General features: G+C 44.5%; 1 protein-coding gene across 1 annotated transcript; it reads left to right on the forward strand.

Moving 5' to 3' along the window:
- Positions 1 to 27,777, forward strand: CALHM4 (calcium homeostasis modulator family member 4). The gene is made up of 2 exons (XM_082251981.1): positions 1 to 575; positions 26,988 to 27,777. Exons 1-2 carry the CDS (start codon positions 15 to 17, stop codon positions 27,423 to 27,425), a joined length of 999 nt encoding a protein of 332 aa, XP_082108107.1. The 5' UTR covers positions 1 to 14; the 3' UTR covers positions 27,426 to 27,777.

The following is a 27,777-nucleotide window of genomic DNA, read 5'->3' on the forward strand; positions in this document are numbered from 1 at the left end:
GGAAGGGAGGAAACATGACTCTAGCTTCACTCATTTCTTTCCTGAAAAGTAAGGAGTCCATCATCTTCAATGCCGTAGTAGCATTGCTGACAGTGGGCGGCCAGCAGCTCTTCTCCTTCTTCGCCTTCAGCTGCCCGTGTAGCCCCACTGATAACCTGAGGTATGGACTGGCTTTCCTGGGGGTGCCCGCTCTGCTCCTGTTCATTGTGGGCGTTGTATTCAATGACAATACATGGAGACTGTTCATGGGGACGACGTACGACGTGTCCATCCAGGAGATGAGCCGCCAGAGTCTCCTCATAAAGTACAAGCTCCTGTGCCTAGTGCTGGGGGACATCCTAGGCAGGTCTCTGGTGGCTCCAGTCACGTGGCTGGCGGTGACCCTACTGAATGGCGCCTATTATGTGTGTGCGGCCAGCGAGTATGCCAATGTACAGAGGTACGACATCCTCAGAGCCATGAGTGTGGAGGAGAGGAGGAGGATTCTGGCTCAGTTCCCGTGTCCGCAACTAGTGCTCAGCAACTTCACCAGAGTCCGGGAGGAGATAGTGCTGGAGCTCAAGTACCAGTCTCAGGTATTATACCCCTCATCATACATCTCTTCATCCATCCAGGGGAAGGCTCTGCAGGCGAAGGGACAATCTACTCTCCTTTACATTTTAATGGGGGGTAGAAAATATCCCACAGTCACAGTCAGGAAAAGCAATACTCCATCTGCGGTGTCAGTGGGAGGAATTGTGCCCCATCCTTGGTGTCATTGGGAGGAATTGTGCCCCATTATTGGTGTCATTGGGAAGAATTGTGCCCCATCTTTGGTGTCATTGGGAAGAATTGTGCCCCATCCTTGGTGTCATTGGGAGGAATTGTGCCCCATTATTGGTGTCATTGGGAAGAATTGTGCCCCATCCTTGGTGTCATTAGGAGCAATTGTGCCCCATTGTTGGTGTCAGTGGGAGGAATTGTGCCCCATCCTTGGTGTCATTGGGAGGAACTGTGCCCCATTATTGGTGTAATTGGGAGGAACTGTGCCCTATTGTTGGTGTTTGTGGAATGAATTGCACCTCATCCTTGGTGTCATTGTGCCCCATCATTGGTGTCATTGGGAGGAATTGTGCCCCTATTGTCTGTGTCATTAGGAGCAATTGTGCCCCATTTTTGGTGTCATTGTGCCCCATCGTTGGTGTCAGTGGGAGGAATTGTGCCCCATCCTTGGTGTCATTGGGAGGAATTGTGCCCCAAATTGTTGGTGTCATTAGGAGCAATTGTGCCCCATTTTTCGGTGTCATTATGCCTCATCCTTGGTGTCATTGGGAGGAATTGTGCCCCATCCTTGGTGTCATTGGGAGGAATTGTGCCCCATTATTGGTGTCATTGTGAGGAATTGTGCCCCATTATTGGTGTCATTGGGAGGAATTGTGCCCCATTATTGGTGTCATTGGGAGGAATTGTGCCCCATCCTTGGTGTCATTGGGAGGAATTGTGCCCCATCCTTGGTGTCATTGGGAAGAATTGTGCCCCATCCTTGGTGTCATTGGGAGGAATTGTGCCCCATTATTGGTGTCATTGGGAGGAATTGTGCCCCATTATTGGTGTCATTGGAAAGAATTGTGCCCCATCCTTGGTGTCATTGGGAAGAATTGTGCCCCATCCTTGGTGTCATTGGGAGGAATTGTGCCCCATTATTGGTGTCATTGGGAGGAATTGTGCCCCATTATTGGTGTCATTGGAAAGAATAGTGCCCCATCCTTTGTGTCATTGGGAGGAACTGTGCCCCATTGTTGGTGTTTGTGGTAGGAATTATGCCTCATCATTGGTGTCATTATGCCCCATCGTTGGTGTCATTGGGAGGAATTGTGCCCCATTATTGGTGTCATTGGGAGGAATTGTGCCCCATTATTGGTGTCATTGGAAAGAATTGTGCCCCATCCTTGGTGTCATTGGGAAGAATTGTGCCCCATCCTTGGTGTCATTGGGAGGAATTGTACCCCATTATTGGTATCATTGGGAGGAATTGTGCCCCATTATTGGTGTCATTGGAAAGAATAGTGCCCCATTCTTGGTGTCATTGGGAGGAACTGTGCCCCATTGTTGGTGTTTGTGGTAGGAATTATGCCTCATCATTGGTGTCATTATGCCCCATCGTTGGTGTCATTGGGAGGAATTGTTCCCCATTATTGGTGTCATTGGGAGGGCTTGTGCCCCATCGTTGGTGTCAGTGGGAGGAATTGTGCCCCATCCTTGGTGTCATTGGGAGGAACTGTGCCCCATTATTGGTGTCATTGGGAGGAACTGTGCCCCATTGTTGGTGTTTGTGGGAGGAATTGCACCTCATCCTTGGTGTCATTGTGCCCCATTGTTGGTGTCAGGGGGAGGAATGGTGCCCCTATCGTCTGTGTCATTAGGAGCAATTGTGCCCCATTTTTGGTGTCATTGTGCCCCATCGTTGGAGTCAGTGGGAGGAATTGTGCCCCAATCGTCTGTGTCATTAGGAGCAATTGTGCCCCATTTTTGGTGTCATTGTGCCCCATCGTTGGTGTCATTGGGAGGAATTGCACCTCATCCTTGGTGTCATTGGGAGGAATTGCACCTCATCCTTGGTGTCATTGGGAGGAATTGTTCCCCATTATTGGTGTCATTGGGAGGGCTTGTGCCCCATCCTTGGTGTCATTGGGAGGAACTGTGCCCCATTGTTGGTGTTTGTGGGAGGAATTATGCCTCATCATTGGTGTCATTGTGCCCCATTAGTGCCCTGCTAAGTTGTGTATTATATGTATTATTGTGCAGATAAGTCATGCTAATACAAGTATTTATAAAGCCGTCCATAAATGGACCAAATCTCAGTTGATTCAGCAGGGACTGGCCGAGCTTCGAACCATGTTCCATCAATCGACTTGGGTACAGCCAGCATGCAGGAATTTTTCCATGGGATTTCTGGAAATGGCTTTAACTGCTGGCAATAACCACTGTGTTCTCCTGGCAGGTACGACTTCTGTGTCCCCCACAGGTAGAACACAATGGCTCCATGGGAAGGATTCCCCCATCAACTCTGACTGTGTTCATGGGTGAATTGAGTGATTTTTTTTCTTCCTGCAACCCATAGTGGAAGAAATTTGTATAATCTAAAGCTGGCTTTAGGGAGAAACAGCTAGCAATCATGGCATGTGAGTTGGAAATGATTATGACAGCTAGAGGTTCTGATGAAGAAATGTCTGGTTCTAGAATGCAGAAGTTACACAAGACATTGCTCAGCCAAACAGATAACCAAATGACATTGCCATGCAAGCAAAACCACACTTTCTAGTGTCTTAAAGCGGTGTTCCAGCTGTGGAAAAAAGAAGAAGAAAAGTCAGCAGCTACAAATACCATAGCTCAGTGTTTCTCAACCTTTTTTCAGTCAAGACACCCTTCATAATTTTGGAGGGTGCCTCCAGATTGTCTATAATTTTAGACAGTCTTGAGGCATCCTTTAGCCCCGGTTCACACTTATGCGATGCGGGAAGGCTGCGAATTCGCAGCCTGTTCCCGCATCGCAAACGCACCCCTGGCAGTTCACACTGCCATATGCGATACGCTGGGGGTGTCAATGTTTTCTTAACGACACCCCCAGTTTGATCGCATATCGCAGTGCGATCTTACAGTTCGCACAGGATCGGATCGCACAAGTGTGAACCGCTGTGCGATCCGATCCTGATGCGGCTGCAAAAAAGGGTCCTGTGCGTGTTTGCTGCGGGTGCGGTGCGAATTTAGCCATACAAAGTGTATGGCTGAACTCGCACCGCACAGCTGATCGCATGTAATGAAGGAGCAGTGCGCGTCAACATTACATGCGATCGCTGCAGCCGCATCAGTGTGAACCGGCACTTAAACCTATGGACAGTCTTGAGGCACCCCATTTTAACATGATGATAAAACTATTCTATTAGTTGTACACCATGCAGCAACATTCACACACGAAGGACACCCAATATTAGAGGTGCAAATAGTACAGTATTTTTATTGCAATGTTTCTCTTCCACAGTTTTTCTCCATCACTCAGCTAATGTGACCCCAGAGCTAATAGAGAGGGGCATCCTCCTTATCAATTGATGATGTCATTGGTCGTTATAAGGCCGGCAGCTAGAAGGCAGCTAGAAGGTCGTAATGGTGTACAATGAGAACCCATGACTTTGTGTAACTAAAAGGCAGGCTTCATCCACTCACTGCCTGTATACAATTTGTAGGCATTTTGCCAAGGCACCCCTGAAGAAACCTCAAGGAGCACCAGGGCTGTAGCTAGCTGCAGACTTTTAATATATAGACCAGGGGTCTTCAAACTATGGTTTGGGAACTACAATTCCCATCATGCCTAGTCATGTCTGTGAATGTCAGAGTTTTACAATGCCTCATGGGATGTGTGGTTCCGCAACAGCTAGAGGGCCGTAGTTTGAGGATCCCTGATATAGACACTTACCTTTCCAGGGAGCCTGCGATGTCAGAACCCCAGCCGATTTTTGGATCGGGTGCTGCTGCCACCATTCACTGTAAGGGAAACCAGCAATGAAGCCAGTGGCCCTACTGTGCATCGTGGTGCGCATTCTTATTGGCTGGGTGGCGGGGGAAGGAGAAAGGGGACGGAACTTCAAGGAACGGCGCCGCGGCACTATCTCCTGGAAGTGGGGAAGGGTACCTGTCAAAAACAGGTACCCTCCCCCCTGAAAGGTGCCAAATGTGGCACCAGAGAGGGGGAGGAAGCAGATGAGTGGAAGTTCCACTTTTGGGTGGAACTCCGCTTTAAAAAAAACTGTCAACTTGAAATTTTGAACAGAGGTCACCCACCTGCCTTTTGTCACTATTGTAATTCTTTCTACCTAAATTCCCAACTCTGCCCAATAATTTTTGAATATTTGGTGAGACTCTTTGCTGCAGCAAGAAGAGCTAGGGCTCATTCACACTATCTCCATTGAGCTGCTCTAACCCCTTGATGCCGATGTAACAAATATATTCAGCCCCACTGCACTGGGATTTTTTCCATGGGGCCGCATATATGTGTATCTCCCTTTATGCTGAGGGACGGGGATCTCACTGAGAACCCCGAACCCTGTACTAATGACCGGGACCAGGAACTCCTGTTTTCGGGTCACCTAATTGCTGTGGTAGCCTCTGATTGGCTACCATAGCGATCGGTCACTGTGAAGCCCACCCCTATCTCTCTATCTCTTGGGCAGAATTTTGTTAAACTCAGTGTCAGTGCCGGCTCACATTTGTGCGATCACTGCTCCTAAATTACATGCAATCTGTGTGCGGTGCAAATTTCAGCCATACAGTTTGTATGGCTGAATTCACACCGCAATCCCACTAAACACGTACATGACCCTTTTTTTAATCTGCAGCAGAATCGGATTGCATGGTGGTTCACACTAATGACTAGTGCGATGCGATTCTGTGCGAACTTGCAGATCGCACTGCGATATGCGATCTCAACTGGGGGTGTCGTTAACTTTTAATTGACACCCCCTGCGTATTGCATATGGCAGTGTGAACTGCCAGGGGTGCGGATGCAATGCTGGAACACGCTGCATATTCGCAGCCTTCCCGCATCGCACAAATGTGAACCGGGACTCAGTGTTTTAGGTACAGTAGTACTAAAATAAAGAAAAATGCACACTATTGTTTCTGGGCTGTACTACAGCTACAAACGACAAATACCATACACATATGTGGTATCACTGCGATCGTCAGGAGCAGAATCATTTATTTTGGGTTGTTCTTTGGTGGTAGGTTATGTTAGTAACAAGAACTATACAGCTAAATTTAAATCAAATGTTTTTATTTTTTACTATTTTGGGCCAGTTTTTTTCTGATAATAAAAAAAATCAGGAGCTATCCATAAGCATTTACCACCAAATGAAAGCCCAATTTGTCCTGAAAAAGAACAAGAACAAGGTTTAATCCACCTAATCCACAGAGTGTGTGCTGTGAATGCACTAAGCACCGCCCCTACACAACTTGTTTAGTTTGCAGGCTGGTATGAACAAGCTCTTACGCTTCATGGCAAAGAGGGGCAGTATTGGAAGCTATATTATAGTGACCAAACAATATCCTTCTTCTCCAAAAATAAAACTATACATATCCACTACTTAATGGCTCTGTAAACCACTTTTAAGGAAATTGTTTCTTAGGCCTCTTTCACACAGGCGTTCCGTATGTCCGTATAGCACCCCATCCGTTTGCGGGTGATATACGGACATAATGCATGTCAATGGGATTGCGGAATACCATCCGCTGACATCGGATTTGTGTCCTTTCAGTTCTGTTCCGTTTTTTGGAACGGAACAGAACCCTATTTTTCTTCCGTTTAAAAAACGGAAAGGACACAAAATCGGATGTCAGCGGTGTCACCCGCTGACATCCGCAATCCCATAGACTTACATTATGTCCGTATATCATCCGCAAGCGGATGGGATGATATGCGGACATATGGACCGGATTACACAAATGTCATCCGTGTCCGTAAAAAAAAAAAAAAGGTGCCGGGGCGGATCGCAATACAGTCCGCTCCTTTGTGAAAGAGGCCTTACTGTGTTTTTCTGGTTCCTGTTACATCTTCTGTATGCTCCAGCACCTTTCTTTTTTTTCCCCCTCACCTCTGTTTGGGGTGAACAGCGCACATTAATGTGGTCATGTACACTACATTTCCCAGAGTTCATGGTCCCTAGTCTATATCAAGAGCAAACAAGAGAGGGTAGCTACTTTCCTATATACAGTAGGACCATGATAATGAACATAACAGAGTTTAGTGTCAATAAAAATGGAGATTTTATTGCTGGTGCGAGCCGCTGCTATCAGGCACAGTACTGGATGAAGAATTGGCTCAGGTAAGTATAAGGGGGGCTGGGGGATCCTCTTGCACAGAAGATGTTTTACCTTATGCAGAGAAAGCATTAAGGTAAATACCATTCTGCCTTTACAGCAGTTGACATGAGTAGTGGCAATCTTAAAGTTTTGAATGAATTTAGCTTTTCATTTTGGAGTTCATAAAATTCCCTAGTAATAAGAACAAGTCTCTACATGACAGAGATCTGTTGTATTAGGTAGGGCTCTCATAAATCGCAAAAAGCTTAGAAAACCAAGAACAGTGGTTTAGGAAGGTTTACAGCTTTTAAAATACACTTTTGAACTTGCATGTTAAATTTTATTGACATATAGGTCCAATATATGGTTGTTACTTTGAGGCAGTAAACATTGTTCAGGGGACGCTGGGTTAAGCAGTAAGAAGAGTGACTAATGCACGCTGCATGTACAGTATGTCTGTTCATGTCACTAGTAGTTGTTTTTCAGGTTTATAGGTCATGTGACGTCTTGTTTGTATTTAACCATATCTGGGATGTTTGCCAAATTATTGAAATTAAAGATATTTTTTATTAAAGTGATGCCAATGGCTCCTGCTGCTGCCTCCATGTCCAGTGAGGAGAAAGAGGAGAGAGTTGCTGCTCCTGGGCACAGCGCTGGATCGAGATTGGGCTCAGGTAAGTATTTACGGGAGGGCTGCAGGGGAGCAGAACACAGAAGGTTTTTTATCTTAACCGCTTAAGGACCAAGCCTATTTCTGACACATGTTGTTTTACAAGTTAAAAATCAGTATTTTTTGCTAGAAAATTACATAGAACCCCCAAACATATATATATTTTTTTTAGCAACGACTCTTGTCACGCAGTATTTGTGCAGCGGCCTTTTAAATGCAATTGTTTTCTGGGAAAAAATACACTTCACTGCATCTACAAAACTAAACAGTAAAGTTAGCCCAATTTTTTTGTATATTGTGAAAGATGTCACGCCAAGTAAATAGATATCTAACATGTTACCATTTAAAATTGCGCTCACTCGTGGAATGGCAACAAATTACGGTGCTTAAAAATCTCCATAGGCGACGCTTTAAACATTTTTAATGGTTATCAGTTCAGAGGTTTAGAGTTACAGAGGAGGTCTCTCGCTCTGGCGATCGTGGCGATACCTCACATGTGTGGTTGGAACACTGTTTTCATTTGCGGGCGTGACTTGGGTATGCGTTTTCTTTCTTTTGTGTGCAAGCTCACGGGGACGGGGGGCGCTTTAAAATTTTTTATTTATTTTTTCCTATTAATTACATTTTTTATTTTTAGCACTGTTTTTTTTTTTTGTTAAATAAAAATGAATCTGATCACTTTTATTGCTGTCACACGGAATGTAAACATCCCTTGTGACAGTAATAGGCAGTGATAGCTACTCTTTATGAAGGGATCGGGGGTCTAAAAGACCTCAGACCCCTCCACTGCACTTCAAAGTATTCAAAATGCCGAAATCTGCATTTTTGAATACTGTCACTTTTAAAATCGGCGCTGTTAGCAGCCGAGTAAGTCGGAAGTGATGTGACGTCGCTTCCAGGTTACTACATCGGAGACCTGGTCAAAGCTGAACCCAGCTTTGTTTGGGACTCCAACCAGCCGGCGGATGTGCTGGCTGGTTGCTCGGGTCCCCAGTGGGACGGGAGACCCGGGCAGAGCCGCAGGAGGGGGGAGGGGGACATCCCCTCCCGCTCGCTGGGATAACTGCCAAGCGGATGCTGAGCCGCATTGGCTGTTATTTCCTGAAAGCCAACTGCCAGCTCTAAAAATGGGTACCGGGTTGATGCTTGCAGCTGCAGGCATCATCCCGGTACAACCACTTCTGCAAGCCGATGTACAGGTACGTTGGTTTGCGGGGAGTGGTTAAACTGATTGTAAAGCCTTTTTTTTTTTTTAAATGATAAACATATCATACTTACCCATGCTGTGCGGTGGTTTTGCACAGACCAGCCCTGATCTTCTTCTCCCTAAAGCTGCTTCCTATTGGGGCATCGTGCGGCCTCGATCCTGAGCCCTGCTATCCCCTTTTGCTCCTCTCTCCTCTCAGGGACCTTTAGTTTGTGCACCTGCACAGTAAACATGGGTGCCTATCTCCCTCCCTTCTGCATGGGTGGCTACTCAGGGAGTGTTACCCTAGTACAGGAAGTATGGAAATTGGAAGGTATATTGGAGAAAAGAAAATGGAAAGGGTGACACCACTGGAACGAGTAAATGGAAAACTACTATTTTTTTACACTTTAATAATGTGCAGATCATTTCGCCTTATTCCGTTTTTTGCCTAAATGTTACTCATAAATGGCACTATACTAGAACAGTCCTAATCTGTTCCTGTCACAAGTCTGGACAATTCAAACTAAGCATCTGATGAAAAGATGTAAAAATACAGTCTACCTTCAGCAAAAATTGCTTGAAGAAACAATCTTTAGGTCTTGAAGTATGTGTTGATCTCAACTGTATCTGTAAGAGTTGAGATGGGCTCAGTCACCTTTCACCTGCCAAGCCTCATTATGGGCCAGTGAGGCTACCAAACTGGTTAAAGAACGGTCAGGAGCGGTCAGAGACACGTTTGAGTTTTTCAGGAGCTGTTGTTATTTTTCTTTTTACATTTCTTTAGTTACTTCCTGGTTTCTTGCCCAGGCAAATGATGTCATACATCCCATTAGTCTTTAGAAGGGGAGAGAAGGAGGAGGGGTTTTCTCAGCTAAGCACACTCTCCTGCATGCATGCTTGAGCTAACGGCAGATGGATTCCAGGAAGTAAATGCTACATGAACCATTTGCTTTTACTCAAGGTGGCCATGGCCAGAAATGCTATGAGGGTGTTTTTCAAAGTGATTTCTCAACAAAATAAAGCAGGGAGACATGGATGGAGGGGGGAGCTTGCTTTGAATATTAAAAATTAGTTAAATAGTGTTTTTAGTGCTCAAATGCTGTGTAGATCTGCTTTAAAGACATTTATGGACCTAGAAAAAGAATGTAGTTGCAAATTGGTGTTCTGTTAACTGTCTTAAACAGGACTCATATTTTCTTCATTCGCAGCAAATGTAAACACCGACAGCTGAAGCACACCCCACTATTACATCACTAAATATATCACCTTTTAGATATTGAGTCTTCCTGTTATGTCACGCATCACATTGTAGGTCCTGTAGGTAGACTAATGATGGTGAGTTAAAATATAAGTTAAATTAGTTCCAACCTTAATCTTTGGCTCTGTAGAACATTTTAGCACACACACACTTTAAAAACTTTTGGTGAAAGGAAAAATAAAACATAGGAAGAACTAGGGCTGCACGATATTGGAAAAAAAGTAAATTGCAATATTTTTTTTTCAACTATATATATTGCGATATTGGGCAGGCCAGGGTAAATGTTATTGTAGGGATTGAACTGGGTGGAATGCAGAAGACACTGACAGTGTGGAAGGCAGAGTCGGGACTCACAGTGGTGGTAGGAGGTAGAAGAACACAGCCTGACATGACATCCGTCCCACACGTTCAGTCTGCTGCCCTGCCCAGAGGAATCCCCCTCTGCCAGGACATTGTATTCTGATGTCCCCTGGCCTTCTGGGAAAATGGGGTTCCCGAATCTCATTAAAGGTGCCCCAGGAGTATGCAAGAGTCAATTGTCATGAGTTTTGGAATTTTCAGCTTTCCCAAGATCCTGGAAGAAAGCCTAGTAATGTCACTTTCTTAGGGCCAGGAGACTTTCCAAGGTCCACTTTAATGTACTTGCAGACATTTTAGAGTCCAGCACTAAAAGTTTTTTTTTGCATACAAACTTTTTTATTGAAAACAAAGGCCTTCTTACAAATATTTGAAGCAACAATAATGGAGCATACATCTGAGAAGTTGTCAGTTATGGATACACTGTAAATGTGTGTTCTTATAAACAGATGGTTATTTTATGTGACATATAACAAAGTGTCACTTCAAATAACTATTGTTATAGAAGGAAAACAACAATAGAATAAAAAAACTAAATAAAATAATGGAAAAAAAGAAAACATTTCTAAAAACCAAAAACAATAGGGTACAGTCATATGAAGGTATATGTTTGAAATCTATGCATTAATTGATGTCTTGAAAATAAACCAAGGATTCTATTTAAAATCGAATGCTTTCTTGGTATTATTGATTGCATGGAAAATATTCTTCATGATCTTGATATTTTCTATTCTTGCTAATACTTGTGAAAAGGGTACAACTCTAGATTTCCAATGGTATGCGATAGTCCAGTGTGTCGCGACGCATATCATGTGGAATAATTGTAGCAGAGGTGGGTGTATATATGGAACACTTTGAAAAAGCAAACAGGTTCGTGCACACTTGACGAAAATCGGACAAAATATCCTCTGATTTTTCTCTCTCTTGCTCAGCGTTCATAACCGTTTTCAGTTGACAGTGCATAATGTTCACAAAATTTCTCGTCCGATTTTCTTTTTTTTGGGGATGTTTGTTCGTAGAGTGTGATGTAAGTACGTATACGTGTGACCCAGAGGCCACGCCTTTTATTCTGACATATCAACATTGGTGTATAGACTTTACATATCACCTATACACTAATGGGCCATACACACTATAAGATTTTCTGAAGACGTTTTCCTTTAGATTTACCAAAACCATATAATATGAGGTCAAACCTAAACACTTTCAATTTGTATGCAATCTGACAGGCCCTTGCACTACATAGAAAAGGTAAATCTGAAGGGAAAAGTCTTCAGAAAATCTTATAGTGTGTATGGCCCTTAAATGTGTGGATAGATGGAGATAGAGAGAGCAAGAATATGTGCTCAGTTCACAGTGCAATGAGTATAGTTACGAATTATCTATTTCTGTTGTTTTTTTATGATAAACTTCCGGGTCGTCAGCAATTTCCGATCATGCGTGATCTTTCGTATCCGATTTTTCGCGGACGTACCGCGTACACATTAAACGAAAATTGGTCGTTCTGGGGACGGGCGATGAAAATTTTGGTGTTTTTCCCTCCTTTTTTTTCATTGAAAATGTCGGCATCGGCTGCTGAAAGTTGTGTACACACTAGCCGAAAATCGTACGATTTTACCTCAGATGGGAATTTACGGCAGATTTTCTACTAGCTGTGTACCCCACTTAAGGTGGGTAAAAACAATGTTTTTACTTGCAAGAATATTGATAAGGGAAAAAACTTCCTTCCATGTAGGAGATAACAAATTAAGTAATGTCCCTGGATTTGGACAACTCTTAAAACAGTTTGGAGAGATTTCTGGGTAGATTACATTTAGATGAGAGGGTGTGTAGTACTATCTAGTGAAAAGTTTCACCGCTGTCTCTCTAATTGTCAGTGATTTAGTACATTTGCATAGGTTGACCCACATAATAGACCCATTCTGTATTAGTCAACTGTGTGGTCATTTTAAATTCCCATTTGAGCATATATGGTAATATGGTAAGGGTAGAGGTGTTAAAATCATTACGCATAGTTGATATAAGACCTTTCCCTCTTGGGTACTTAAAGCGGAGTTCCGGCCACCAAAAAAAAATTTCAACGAAAATCCCTCGGGACAGTCAGGGCTAGTACATTCCACAATGGATAGCCTCTGATCTGTCCCGGTTTGCACTTACCTTTTAGAAGAAATACTTACCTTGAAAATTTCTTCTCCAGCGCTGCCATCTCAGGTGTGGGCAGCTGAAGCCAGCGCGATCCTCTTCTGCATCCTCTTTCGTCCCCTTCGGTCCCAGGATGCACTGCGCCGGCCCCGCCGTCACTTCCGGGGCTGCAGCGTCATCCCTGCACAGCTTCTGGGCATGCCCAGAAGCTGTTTAGCAAGGTATGACGCGCCTGCACCAGAACTGACGTCGGGGCCGGTGCAGGCGCATTGATTCCTGGGAGCGATGACGTTCGACTCCCAGGAATCATTGCAAAGCAGAAAGTGACGGCTGGGGCCGTGGCCGCCGAGGGAGGAAGTGGAAGAAAGGTGAGTATATTTTTCTGCAATTACAAGGTAAGTAAAAAAAAAAATCGTAATTATACATTTCCTTTTCAGGTGACCTAGAAGCAAGTGGACTATGTCGATTTTGGGGCCGGAACTTCGCTGTAAAACGTATATGTTCGTAAATGGTTAGTGACGATTTTGAAGGTTTGGGATAGTGGGTTTCATAGAAGGATCGAATTTGAAGGTACTTTTATCTCTTGTTTTATGTATTAAAATAGATAAAAGTATCACCATTAAAAAAGTCAGATTTTTTTTTAAATTTCTAAAGCCCGTGGTGTGTGAACACACTCGAACTAACACCAGGTGCATAAAAAAGTGCACACACGCAAACGTGAGAACACAAAAAGTGCACAGGGTGTGCGAAAAAGTCCACATACGAAGAGGACAGACCCTGACCTTGATCCCCCGGGGCGCAAGACTCCTGACAGGGACTGAGGTACTCACTTTGGTCTGCCCGGCCGAAACCAGGCAAACCCTGTTCTCCAGCAGGACTGCCGAAACAGCCCCCCCTAAGTACTAGGTGGGGCTCCCCCGAAGGGAGACCCCATGAGAGAGGGCGAACTAAGCCAGAAGGCCATATCCACCCCCTCCCAAGACATTCAAGGTAGGCCCGAGGACCCACACCCTACTAATCATGTGGAGAAAAGAGAGATTGTGAAGTGACACACTACAAAGAAAACGACACACAAACAAAAAGGTGGGGAAAGGGAAGTGGAGAAAGTGCTTTAGTGCCATAGTGTAAAAACCATGGCAGGCCTTCTGGCCAGGAATAAAAAAAATCCTCTGGTCCCAGCCAAAGGGCCCGTCCCAAGAGGCAGGTGTGAAAAAAGTGTGTATGGTGCAGTAACCAAGGTGCCAAAAAAGTCGAGGCGAGCTTCCCCACCGTGAGAATTAAGGCACCCCTGGGCTGCCACCCCAGGGGCACATACACCACGGGCTTCTTTCAGGAAGTGCGATAGCTTAGTTAATTTATTCTTTATCCACCATTGAAAATTATCCGGGGAAAAATAAGCTGATTTAAGTCTAAGGTCTCCCAGAAAAGATACGCTAGGAGAGAGATTGGACACTAAAGTGAGTTATTTTTTACATTTGTTCCAAAGTCTTGGAGAATGAGATATAATAGCATTGCGAGTTGAAATAGACTGTATTGTATTACCATTTGACCAGAGGAGGCAAGGAAGATAGTGTGGAGATATGGAGATATTTTCAAATGAAATCCAAGGTATTGTAGGACTATGTATATTCCACTGTGCAATTTGAGTGAGTCTGCAGGTAATATAATATAACCAGAGTTGGGGTAAGCCTAGGCCATGAAAGTTCTATTTAACAAAAGATTATTGTAAGAACATGCATGTTGACAAATATGCCTATGTAGAGGAGAGTGGGAGCACTGTACACTCTATCAGGCGCCGCCTTTTCATGGTGTACAACAGTAATGATATGCAAGTTATTGTAGCAGATGCCTGCTACAGTTTGGATGGACCTATAAGCATACAAATGTTCTCAGTGATAAATAAAAAGTGTATGATTCTCTAACATTTTCTAGTGTATGTAGTTACTTTTAAGAGCCTGTTGCATGGCCTAATCCTGGCCTCTTGGTAGGGGGTTCTCCTAATACCCTGATAGCAACCCACCTGACTCTTTTATTGAGACCTGCTGGCTGGGGCACCCCTGACCCTTGGGTGAGACCTCCTGTCTCTTGTCTGGGGCACCTCTGAGCCCTGGGTGAGACCTTCTGTCTCCAAGCTGGAAGCTCTGAGCTATCCTAAGGCCCCTTTCTTACAGGCGGACCGTTCAGATCCGCCAAAAAAACGGACAGGCGGATCTGAACGGTCCGCCTGTAAGAAAGGGGCCTTAGGATAGCTCAGAGCTTCCAGCCCCATGCATCTCTAAGGGGCATCGGATGTCAGCGGAGACATGTCCGCTGACATCCGATCCGTCAAATCTGGACTGAGGGAAAACCCTATTTTCTATCCGTCCAGCGGATCGGATGAGAACAGACAGATGGTCCATTCTCATCCAATTCCCCCATAGAGAACAGCGGGAATCTGACAGCTCTGTCTCCGCACACAACGTGGAGACAGAGCTTCCATCCGCCTGCTCAGCGGGGGATCGGTAGATCGATCCCCCGCTAAGAAAAACTGAGTCTGCCGACGGACTCCCCTGTGTGAAAGGGGCCTAAGGCTTGAGTATTTAATAACCCCCCACACCTGTGTACTCAGACAGGCTGTAGGCACCTGGTAAAAACCAGACGAAGGATTGAAGGTTCCAATCCCGAACTATAGAATCCAGGAGAAAACCAAAAACACAGCTTTCTTCGCTCAGAAACAATAGTTTGGAACCTTGCATTAACCTTCAATGCAAATCCAATGTCATATTCTCCTCCATTTTCACAGTCACAGGGTCTTCGTCTGTCACAGCCCATCGCTATAAAAAGCAGCCTTACTGGGCAGTAGGAATGCTCAGAAGGCAGTAAGGGGCTTTCACGCTTTACTGAGCTTTTTCACTGAGCCTTTGCCTCCCAGAATTGGCAGGATTGTAACAGGTGACAGGATTGTTTGGGAAGCTGCTGCAGATACGTGCCTACAGGTTTATTTTTTCCCTAATACAGAATCACGTTAGGCCTTGACTTCTCTAACCTTAAAGCAAGCTGCATTCCTGAAGTTAAAGTCACCTCAGTCGCTAGTAATGGCATCTGTGATGCCATTATTGGCCACTGAAGTGATCTTTTTTGACAAGGGGTGGCAGATGGGTGAGATTTAGCTCCTATATCTGAGAAGTCAAACTATTAGTGTATATTAGATTAGTTAGACCCAGAGTAGACATTTGCAGAAAGGAAAAATGTGTTTCGTTTCGGATAGATTCATTATGTTACTAACTTTGTTTTGTTGATTAGTTGATTCAGAATTCGTTTAGTTTCAATATGTTTTGTTAAAAACATTTTTAAGTTTATTTTGTTTATTCATTTTCTAATTTTCCAAATTTATAAAATTTCCAGATTTTCGAAAACCGGTCGATTTCGGATCTGTTGAAAAATCTATCAACCAATTCTGATGTTGTGTGAATAATAGCTGGTTGTTAACCACTTTCCACCCATCATATAGTAAAATGACGGCCGCAAAGTGGTTACTCTATCCTGACTGGGCGCCATATGACGTCCAGCAGGATAGGCCACTCTGAGCGCCCCTGCAGATCGGTGGTGCGGTGTGTTACTCTGACACACCGCATCTCTGATCCTGGTAAAGAGCCATTTGACATAGGCTCTTTATCATGTCACCAGCTTTATCCAATCACAGCTGGTCACATAGTAAATAGGAAGTGCCGTTGATCGGCTTTCCTCAGTTCGTGCCTGAGGAGAGCCGATCGGCGGCTCCCCTGACGGGGTGGGGTCTTTGCTGGTAATCAGTGCATTGATTACCAGTGCAGACCCTTGGGGGATGCCACTAGAGCCACCAGGGATTGCCAACCCATGGCCACCAGGGATTGCCCACCCATGGCCACCAGGGATTGCCCACCCATGGCCTCCAGGAATTGCCCACCCATGGCCACCAGGGATGCCAATCAGTGCTCAGGGAGCCTGTCAGTGCCCTCCTCATCAGTGCTGCCCATCATTGCCATCTATCAGTGCCACTCACCAGTTCCCATCATTGCCATCCATCAGTGCCGCCCACCAGTGCCCATCAATTCTGCCTATGAGTGCCCATCAGTGCTGCATATCAGTGCCGCCTATCAGTGCCCATCAGTGCTGCATATCAGTGCCACCCCATCAGTGCCTGGCAGTGCGGCCTCATCAGTGCAGGAAAAAACGTATTTATTTACTAAATTTTATAACAAACAAAAAAACTTTGTTTTTTTTTTTTTTTCAAACTTTTCAGTTTTTTTTATTTGTTTAGCAAAAAAGAAAAAACCTTGCGGTGATCAAATACCACCAAAAGAAAGCTCTATTTATTGGAAAAATTAAATGCAACAGCGCTAAAAGCTGAAAATTGGCCTGGGCAGGAAGGGGGTGAAAGTGCCCTGTATTGAAGTGGTTAAGGGGTGTGCCGGGAAGCCGGCCGCCATGTTCTTAACAATCAATGACACTTCAACTGTCAGTGGGCTTCCCCACTGACAGCTGAATGTAAACAAAAGAATGCTGGCAATAGAAGAGTCAGAACAAAAACTAATTGGGGTCCCTACTCCCAATTCATACCAGGCCCTTTGGGGGTGGTATGGATTCTAAGGGGAGCCCCACACTAACATAGAAAAAACAGGAATGGGGGGGGGGCAAGCGAGCAAGTTTTTTGTCAAAAACTTTTGTTGTCTTCAATTTTTACACTTTTTTGATGAATAGGTAGGGGTACCATACTCATTCACATGGGGAGGGGGGGGGTGGTATCTGGGGGCCCCCACAACCACAACCCGGGGGTTGTGAGGAGGCTCCACCTTTTCTGGCCTGCCGGGCTCAGCCCGCATGCTCGGATAAGGGTCTGGTATGGATTTTGAGGGTGGCACCATGCCATTTGTTTATGACTTTTCTATTGCCGCCATTTTTTTGTTTTCATTTAGGTTCTCAGCGGGGAAGCCCACTGACAGCTGATGAGTCATCGGTTTTTAAGGATGTGGCGGACGACTTCTTGGCCCCCTGCTTAATAACCAGCCATTCTTCACAGAATTTTTTTGGTCCGAAAATTTGGAATTTGTTAGAAAACTAATAAATGAAACATAATTAACCACTAAAGGACCTCCCGCCGCAGTTATACTGCAGCAGGCAGCCCCTCCTGCGCGAACCGACGTAGGTATACGTCGGTTGCGCGCCTGCAGCTAGGAGGCGAGCGCGCGCCGGTGGTGGCGCGCTCCCGCCCCCACTCGGCAGTGAGGATTCTGATGCACGTGGCAGGCGGCTTGGATTGTCGCCTGACGTCCGCGATCGCTCCTCGCTGCAGCTCCCCACAGCTGACTGTTCTTCTCCGTGGAATGATCACAGAGTGCCTGTGATCTTTCTATGTAGGATCACAGGTCTCTGTGATCATTTCACAAGCCCCGCCCCCATACAGTTAGAATCACTCCCCTAGGCTCACATTTAACCCCTTGATCACCCACAGTGTTAAAGCGGTAGTATACCACTTTTTTTCACTTTTAATTACAGGTAAGCCTATAATAAGGCTTACCTGTAGGTACAATTAATATCTCCTAAACCTGCACGGTTTGGGAGATATTTGCAGTGCATGCAGCCACTCACGCGAGCGGCGCATGCGCTCTGAAGGTCCGGCGGACCTTCAGCTTCCCTTGCCGGGAGCTTGCCGGAAAATGACTCCCGCACGCATGCGCCTCCCTGACGTCATCGCGGCTCTGGCCAATCACAGTGCCGGAGCCGCCGAGGGATCATGTCAGCGCCCGCAGTGGTGTCCAGGGGTCCGTGTCGGGGGTTTGTTCTAAGGTAAGTAATTCATAATGAGCTAGTATGTGATGCTCATTATGCCTTTGTCTTGCAGGTTTTTAAATTTTTTTTTATTTTAGGTTTACAACCGCTTTAACCCCTTCACTGCCAGTGTAATTATTACAGTAACAGTGCATATTTTTAGCACTGATTACTGTAGTAATGTCACTGGTCCCCCCAAAAGTGTCAATAATGTCAGTTAGGGGTCAGATCTGTCCACCTCAATGTCGCAGTCATTGAGTAAAAATCGCAGATCGCCGCCATTACTAGTAAAAAAAACAATAAAAATTACATAAAGCTTTCCTGTAGTTAGTAGACGCCATAACTTTGGCGCAAACCAATCAAATTACGCTTATTGCGACTTTTTTATTTTTACCAAAAATATGTAGCAGAAAACAAATTGGCCTAAAATGTTAAAAAATTTTGATTTTTACATTTTTTTTTTTTTAAATGTTATATAGAAATTTTTCTCAGAATTGTCACTATTTTTTTGTTTATAGCGCAAAAAATAAAAATCACAGAGGTGATCAAATACCATTAAAAGAAAGCTCTATTTGTGGGAAAAAAGGACATCAATTTTATTTGGGTACAGTGTCGCATGACCGCGCAATTGTCTGTTAAAGTAACACAGTGCCGAATCGCAGAAAATAGCCTGGTAATTAAGGGGGCAAATCCTTTCTGTCCAGAAGTGGTTAAATGAATCTCAAAATTTGTTACTATTTCATTTGGAGATTCGGATACATCAAAATGTGTCCGAATTTACATTTGAACTGAAACAAATTGCACATGTCTAACCCAGAGGAATGTTTTGTTGGGTCACACACGTATCCCTTTTTTAGAATATGCAGAGGGTGAAGCATCTCAACTGCTGAAGACTGGCCTGAAACCAGCTTATCTTGCAAGAAAGAGTAGCAATTAGGCAGGACTTTCTTACCTATCCAGCTGCTTATTAGGACATTCTGAAGCTGCTTGTAGGCATGACGTCCTGAGAATCACAGCAGTATGAGACTAATGTCTGTCATTGATACTGTGCCTTTTAATGTGGTTTCAAACGCATGTGATCTTCAGGGTCATTTTTAATCATAGGTGGTTAACTTCCATTACAAAGACATGACTAATTGATTTTGTGTGGCAACAAAAAAAATGAAGATACTGGACAACCAAGTTTGTAGTATGACATACAGCCCTCAGTTTATATCTATTACTGCATAGAAGCAAACTGTTTCAAATTGAGCATGAAATCAGTTTCATACTTTTCCTTGAAATTTGGGGGACCCATTGTACTGAAACAAAGGTATTTTCTCAAAGCCACCTATCAGATATAACGCAGAATTAACCACTCCTGTCCTTTACAGCCAAGGAAGTTGTCATCTTAGCCTCTGTTTGATCTACAGTTGCCATGATGCTGCACATGTGATTTACATTTGATGGCTTGACAATTCCATTTAGCGCTAACATAAGCACACTAGTGACTGTAACAGTTATAATTAACAGGATGCTTTGAATGCAATGGTTTTAGGAACAGTTAAATTGGTGGGTTTAAATCACTTTAAATTTACAGGACAGCTCCAGCCATGGCCCTGGTATAACCACTCAAACTTCCATGACGTACTGGTACGTGATTTGGCGGCAAGTGGTTAAACTGTCTGAAGACTGTGTAGTAGTGACAACAGTTCTTTATGTTGAGACTTTGAAATATCTGGCCCTATGTGACTACAGCAAAGCAGAGCCAACTACATACAAAAACAAAAAAGGAAGTGGTATAATATGATGACTCACTAAAAACTTACAAAAACACACAGAGAAAGAAAATCTGTAAAATACATAAAATTCATAGTCCATTTGTCAGTGTGTCAAAGCAGTGTATAACATGCTTGAGAATCCACCATTAATTGAAAATGAACTCCAAATCCGCCCTAAAGTGTAAAATCACATCAGTACCATCACCTTTAAGACAGTATCTCACCAGAGGATGGCCCCTAAAAGTAGGAAGGTCAAATAGAACTCAGTGTTTAAATCTTCAGAAGACCTTACTAATAGCTAGATGGAAAGCCACAATTATTACATATCTTGATTGTCGTGCATAGGACATTCATATATTGCTTCCACAGAGGGCATTAAACAATATATAGAACTGAAGGTAAGATAAGACTAAACTCCAGTGATGAAATACCATTAGGTTTATCACATAAACAAAGGAGAGATAAAAGCTCACATTTTGTAGTTGCATATTCAGCACAAATTACAATTGTTTTAGGAAGCTGAAAAGTATTTTAGCAAAACACTAGCCTATTCTGAAAAAAATCCAAAAATCTGCTATGCGCACTGAAACCAGTGCGCATAGTTTGGGCACAGGTCCCCTTTAGATCTCTGGTGGAATGGGATTTTGTCCACTGGCTGATTTGCGTCAGTGCCTGTCTGTTTTAATACTTCATTATTTTTCTTATTATACAGGATTTATATAGTAACAATAGCTTGAACAGTTTTTTTACAATGTAAAGGGAGACAGTACTGCAGCAGTACAATTCAATACAAGAGGGGTTGGAGGGCCCTGCTCATGAGAGCTTACAATTTAATAAGGAGGGACAAGTGGAACAAAAGGTAATAACTGCGAGGGAACTGATGGTAGAAATAAAAAATTCAGTTTCTAGCTGAAGGCAAGAAAGACTTCTCTGAGGAGATGAGTTTTTAAGGAAAGTGAACAAATTAGGAGATAGCTGGACAGATTGAGATAGAGAGTCCCAGAGGATGGGAGAGGCTCTGGAGAAGTCCTGAAGACAAGCATGGGAAGAGGAGACAAGGGAGCTAGAGAGCAGGAGGTCTTGGGAGGAGTAGAGAGGACAGTTTGGGTGATATATTGAGACAAAACTGGTGATGTAGCTAAGGGCAGAGTTATAAAAGGCTTTGTATGTTGTTTGTTATTGGTTATTGGTTGGTGTTGTATTGGTTTGGGCAATCAGAAACCAGTAGAGGGATTGGCAGAGAGGGGTGGGAGACACTGAGTTGTTGGTAATGTGGATGAGTCTGGCAGCAGCATACACGATGGACTGAAGGCAAGACAGCCTGCGGCAGGTCTATGAGAAGGGAGTTGCAATAGCCAATGCGAGTAAAAACAAGGGAATGAATGAGTTGCTTAGTGGTTTCATCGGGTAAAAAGGGGCGTATTTTGGAGATGTTACGGAGGTGAAGTCTACAATATTTGACCAGTGATTGGACTTGCGGCTGAAAGGACAGGTCAGAGTCCAGGATTACACCTAGCACCATTATAATATTGATCTTGATTGAGAAGTGAGGGAGGGAGCCAGGGGTGTGCGAGCCGTGTGGCCGCACAGGGCGCCATGGGCAACAAGGGCGCCGTGCGGCCATCACAGCTCGCAGAAGATCAGGCACAGCGGGAGGTAAGCGGCGACCGCGGCCTGGACAGGGTTAACACAGGCCGCGGCCGCCGCTTACCTCCCGCTGTGCCTCGGTCACCTCACCTACTGCAGTGCTGTGCTGACAGTCTGAGGCGAGCTGTGTATCACACACAGCTCAGCCTCCGATCCACCACGGTGACATTCCTCCTCCCTGCAGGGATCGTCAGCTCCTCCTCGCCCGCCCTTCTCCTCCTCCTCCTACCCCGCCCACACTCCCCGGGGATGTGTGGGCGGGAAGTTTAAAGAAAAAAAAAAAAGCTGCAGAGCAGACATCGTGAAGTAAGTGAGGTCTCCTTAAAAAAACGTAAGGGGGGGTCTCTGATGTGGGGGGACTGTCTCTGATGTGGGGGGGGATCTGATGTAAGGGGGCTTTTTGTGTGGGGGGGGGCTCTGATGTAAGGGGGCTTTTTGTGGGGGGTCTGTGATGTAAGGGGGCTCTCTAATAAGGGGGGCTCTGATGTAAGGGGGCTTTTTGTGGGGGGGGCTCTGATGTAAGGGGGCTTTTTGTGGGGGGTCTGTGATGTAAGGGGGCTCTCTAATAAGGGGGGCTCTCTGATGTGGGGGGGCTCTGATGTAAGGGGGATTTTTGTGGGGGGGGGGCTCTGATGTAAGTGGGCTTTTTGTGGGGGGTCTGTGATGTAAGGGGGCTCTCTGATGTGGGGGGGGCTCTGATGTAAGGGGGCTTTGTGTGGGGTTCTGTGATGTAAGGGGGCTCTCTGATGTAAGGGGGGGGCTTTGTGTGGGGGTCTCTGATGTGTGGGGGGGGGTCTCTGATGTAAGGGGGCTTTGTGTGGGGGGTCTCTGATGAAAGGGGGGTCTCTGATGTAAGGGGGGCTTTGTGTGGGGGGTCTCTGATGAAAGGGGGCTCTGTGTGTGGGGTCTCTGATGTGAGGGGGGCTCTAAATTAAGGGGGACTTTGTGTGGGGGGTCTCTGATGTGTGGGGGGGTCTCTGATGTGAGGAGGGCTTTGTGTGGGGGGTCTCTGATAAGGGGGGGCTCTCTGATGTGGGGGGGGGGGGCTCTGATGTAAGGGGGCTTTGTGTGGGGTTCTGTGATGTAAGGGGGCTCTCTGATGTAAGGGGGGGCTTTGTGTGGGGGGTCTCTGATGTGTGGGGGGTCTCTGATGTGAGGGGGGCTTTGTGTGGGGGGTCTCTGATGTGAGGGGGGATTTGTGTGGGGGGTCTCTGATGTGAGGGGGGCTTTGTTTGGGTGGTCTCTGATGTGAGGGGGGATTTTGTGGGGGGTCTCTGATGTGAGGGGGGATTTGTGTGGGGGGTCTCTGATGTGTGGGGGGGTCTCTGATGTAAGGGGGGCTTTGTGTGGGGGGTCTCTGATGAAAGGGGGCTCTGTGTGTGGGGTCTCTGATGTGAGGAGGGTTTTGTGTGGGGGGTCTCTTATGTGAGGGGGGCTTTGTGTGGGGGGGGTCTCTGATGTGTGGGGGGATCTCTGATGTTAGGGGGGCTTTGTGTGGGGGGTCTCTGATGTGTGGGGGGGTCTCTGATGTAAGGGGGCTTTGTGTGGGGGGTCTCTGATGAAAGGGGGGGTCTCTGATGTAAGGGGGGCTTTGTGTGGGGGGTCTCTGATGAAAGGGGGCTCTGTGTGGGGGGTCTCTGATGTGAGGGGGGCTCTGTGTGGGGGCTCTAAATTAAGGGGGACTTTGTGTGGGGGGTCTCTGATGTAAGGGGGGCTAAGTTATTAGTGATCATAAAAAAGAAAAGTCAAAAAAGGTGCAAGAAAATGCCGCGGGGGGCGCCACAGGATTAGCTCGCACAGGGCGCCTGAACACCTAAGGCCGGCCCTGGAGGGAGCCCTGGCGAGAGGGAATATTATGAGCTCAGTTTTGGTAAGATTGAATTTGAGTGTTCTCATAGCAGATCTACTATTTTGAACTGCTTATGTCTCATCCCATTCAGGACTGGTGACTATTCTTTCCATTTTATATTGCATTGGTTGGTGTTTGTATTTTTGCATTGAAGTGAATGTTATCCCAGAATTGAAGATTACGAATGTGTTGGATTTTTTTTTTTTATAGCACTTAACAAATATAGTTTCTAAAGTTTTTACTTAATCTGTTATTGTAAAATACCTGGTGATCCTGCCAGTTTTCCTTGGTTCCCCTATCAAACTGACCATGTCAAGCATAAAGGCAGATCCATGCTGGTGTGGTCAGTTTACATTCCTGGGATCGTTGCTAGAATATACAAGAACTCCGTGCTAATGCAAGGCAAGCTTGTATCTCCAGTAGTCAGTGTATACATCCCCTGTCTAGCCCTGCTGTGACAGCTGCAGCCTGTATGAGCATGCATCTGCCTTCTAGAATGTATCCACACAGATGGGGAACACACTGTACCTCTCTGCTGTGTGTGTCATGTCATGTCACACAATGGGCACCACTATGCGGAACGAGATAAAGGAGGCTGTGCATTGCATGACCGCAGGATAAAGCATAAAAAATGTACATAATAATTTTGGTAAAAATCAAAGGAAATCGAGTTGTTGATTTGAGCTTGCTGCATTAATGTTGACTTTTCAACTACTGTTACATAGTTAGTCAGGTTGAAAAAAGACACAAGTTCATCTGGCTCAACCAATTAAAAAAAAAAAAAACAGTAATGAAAACCCAACCATACAATCCCATATACACAATCCTTTACCCACAGTTGATCCAGAGGAAGGCAAAAAAAAAAAAAAACCCAGCAAAGCATTATCCAATTTGCTACAGCAGGGGAAAAAAATTCTTTCCTGATCCCCCGAGAGGCAATCGGATATTCCCTGGATCAACTTTACCTATAAATATTAGTACCTATTTATATTATGTACACCCAGGAAAGAATCCAGGCCTTTTTTAAAGCAATCTAGTAAGCTGCCCAGAACCACCTCTGGAGGGAGTCTATTCCACAATTTCACAGCTCTTAAAGTGAAGAAACCTTTCCGTATTTGGAGACAAAATCTGTTTTCCTCTAGACGTAAAGAGTGCCCCCTTGTCCTCTGTGTTGACCTTAAAGTGAATAACTCAACACCAAGTTCACTATATGGACCCCTTATGTATTTATAAATGTTGATCATATCCTCCCTTAATTTCCTCTTCTCAAGAAAGAATAAATTCAGTTCCTCCAATCTTTTCTCATAGCTGAGGTCCTCCATGCCTCTTATCAGTTTGGTTGCCCTTCGCTGCACGTTCTCCAGTTCCCTGATATCCTTTTTAAGAACTGGTGCCCAAAACTGAACTGCGTATTCCAGATGAGGTCTTACTAATGATTTGTACAGGGGTAAAATTATATCTCTCTCTCTGGAGTCCATGCCTCTGTTAATACAAGAATGGACTTTGCTTGCTTTGGAAACCGCAGCTTGGCATTGCATGCTATTATTACACTTAGGATCTACCAGAACACCCAGATCCTTTTCCGCTATGGATTCCCCCAGTTCTACTCCCCCTAGTATGTATGATGCATGCATATTCTTAGGCCCCAAGTGCATAACTTTACATTTATCAACATTAAACCTGATTTGCCACATAGTTGCCCAATGAAACAGTGCATTGAGGTCAGCTTGTAAGTTGGAGCCATCCTGTATGGAAGTTATTCCACTGCATAGCTTGGTGTCATCTGCAAAGACTGAAATGCTACTTTTAATCCCAGACCCTATATCATGTATAAAGATATTAAAAATTAAGGGTCCCAACACTGAACCTTGGGGTACACCAATGATAACCTTAGACCATTCAGAGTAAGAATCATTAACCACTACTCTCTGAATTCTATCTTTTAGCAAATTTTCTATCAATTTACAAACTGATCTTTCTAAGCCAGTAGACTTTACCTTACACATTAGTCGTGAGTGGGGAAATGTGTCAAACACTTTTGCAAAATCCAAGTATACTACGTCCACAGCCACCCCTCTGTCCAAGGTTTTACTTACCTCCTCATAAAAAGAAATCCGGTTTGTTTGTCAACTTCTGTCTTTCATGAATCCATGCTGTTTGTTGCTTAAAATATTTTTACTGTGTTTAAAAAGACATTGTCTTTTTATAAGTGCCAGCTGCAGCTTGGCTTGTGTATATATAATACATAGACTATATGTAGGTCATTTAAAAAAACAGCTTCCAAAGAAATCTGAGGCTTGACCTATGGCCTTTTCATCTTGTTTGTTCTAGCATAGGCAAGGATTAAAGGACCACTGTGCCTTTTGGTGCAATTTGTCCTTTAAGACCTTTCACTTACACCCCTGAATACAGCCCACCTGGTTCAGGGGTGTAAGGGAACAGGTGGGCTAGGACCAGAGATCCCAGCAAGAAACTAGGTCCTTACTCCTGACTAGGCAGAAAAAAAAACTGAATGCCTAAAGCAGGAAGTGGGAGTATACCCCCTGGGACTGCCCCATAGGCGTGGTAAAGCTTTTTCCTGCCTAGTGTCCTACTCCTGTAGGGGGCAGCATAACCCAATGGTCAAGAAGATTCTGGAGCCGTGTCCGTCAATGAACATCAGAGAAAAGGATTTTACAGTAAGACAAAAATCCAATTTTCCTGACTATTCCTCATGTTAACATACAGTGATCAAAGGGTATGGACAGGTGAACATTGCAAGGTAATTTTCCACAGAGAATGCAGTGCTATGAACGAGGCACATAGGAGACAAGGCTTTGCCTTGTCTTGGAGAGGGACTGCCCTGGAATAGCCGCCCAGCACAGTCCTACCACATATGGTGTGAATAGACCTTTAATGTTAATAGAAAAATCAAGATTTCGTTTTCAAACCTCAGCACTGTAAATTTCTTAAAATCCAATGCCATATGGCAACCTGGAGAAGTTCTGTACAGAGATGATGAAAAAAATGTAACTTCCTGCTTGTGTGAAGAACTCTGCACAAAGATTCAAGTCAGGTTTCAGGCATCCTCTGCAACAGAAATAAATTTTTGTGAGATACTCCCTAATGGTTAGTCAATTCTAAAGGGATGCAGACCCTGGAACTTTTCTCATCAGAACATAGAATGTGCACCATCTGATTAAAATTAATTAGTCATTCCCATTCAGAATCAGCATCAAAAACATTGTGGAACAAACTTTATTTCTTCAGAGCAGAGATGGGTAGGAATCTGCAACAAAGTTTGTGTAAAATTGCAATGTACATTGATCACCCAGAGGGGAATTGCATTTTTTCTCAACAGAAGTGGAATTACTCTCCAAGTTTGTACATTTACTCTAAACTGTTTGTGCAAAGGTTATATTTAAAAACCATTATTTTAAGGATTTTTTATCATGTTTTTTCTCTGCTGCATGAAAACATTTTATAATTTACTCATTCTCTATTATTGTATCTTTCAGGTTAGTGGATGGCTTTTGGTGGCAATTGTAGCGCTCGTATTCTTCACAGTCCTGTGTATAGGCAGGTGTTGTTCGCCTCTCACCTACCTTCATCTGAGGTATTGGACCAGCTACATTAATAACGAGCAGGCTTTATTTGAGCAAGCAGTAGACCAGCATTCAAAGATTTATGCTCTGGAAAATATCAAAAAGTTTTTTGGCTTTTCACCTGGGAGTAAAAAGGTCTCTGAAATTCGTATCCCATCACGATTGGATTGGAGAGCTATTTCTGGACTTGATCTTCTTAAAGTAGTCAATCAGGATTATTGCCATTACAGTCTTCTTCATGCATGGGCAGATGAAGATCTAGGAGATGGAAAAATGATTCCTATTGATTTAGAACAAACCCCTGTTGAGGCTCCTCAAGCTCCAGTTCCGCTTATATCTGTAACTTCATAAACATTTAGATCCATTATCTTCTTCCAGTCCACCCAAGATGCAAACTGCAATTTTTGGTAGATAGCGATGACACAAAACCACCCAACAGGGCAAAGCAACAGGTTTACCTTAATCTCTCCTTACCACCAGCAAAGAATTCCAGAATTTTACTTTTGCCCCCTTGTTGCTCTGTTTAGCCATCGGTAGTGTTTAGGTATGGTAGAGCTTATGTAGACTTTTTAATTCCGCGCTGGGGACCTATAAATTTGCTGCCTCCATTACCCCATTTCCTCACAAACCTTGGTTATTTAGAAGTTTTCACATAATTGATTTTATTACTAGAACACTGCCGTTTAACCTTTGAACTACTCAC

This window comes from Pelophylax lessonae (assembly GCF_965119305.1).
Source record: "Pelophylax lessonae genome assembly, chromosome: 3".
Taxonomy (NCBI): Eukaryota; Metazoa; Chordata; class Amphibia; order Anura; family Ranidae; genus Pelophylax; species Pelophylax lessonae.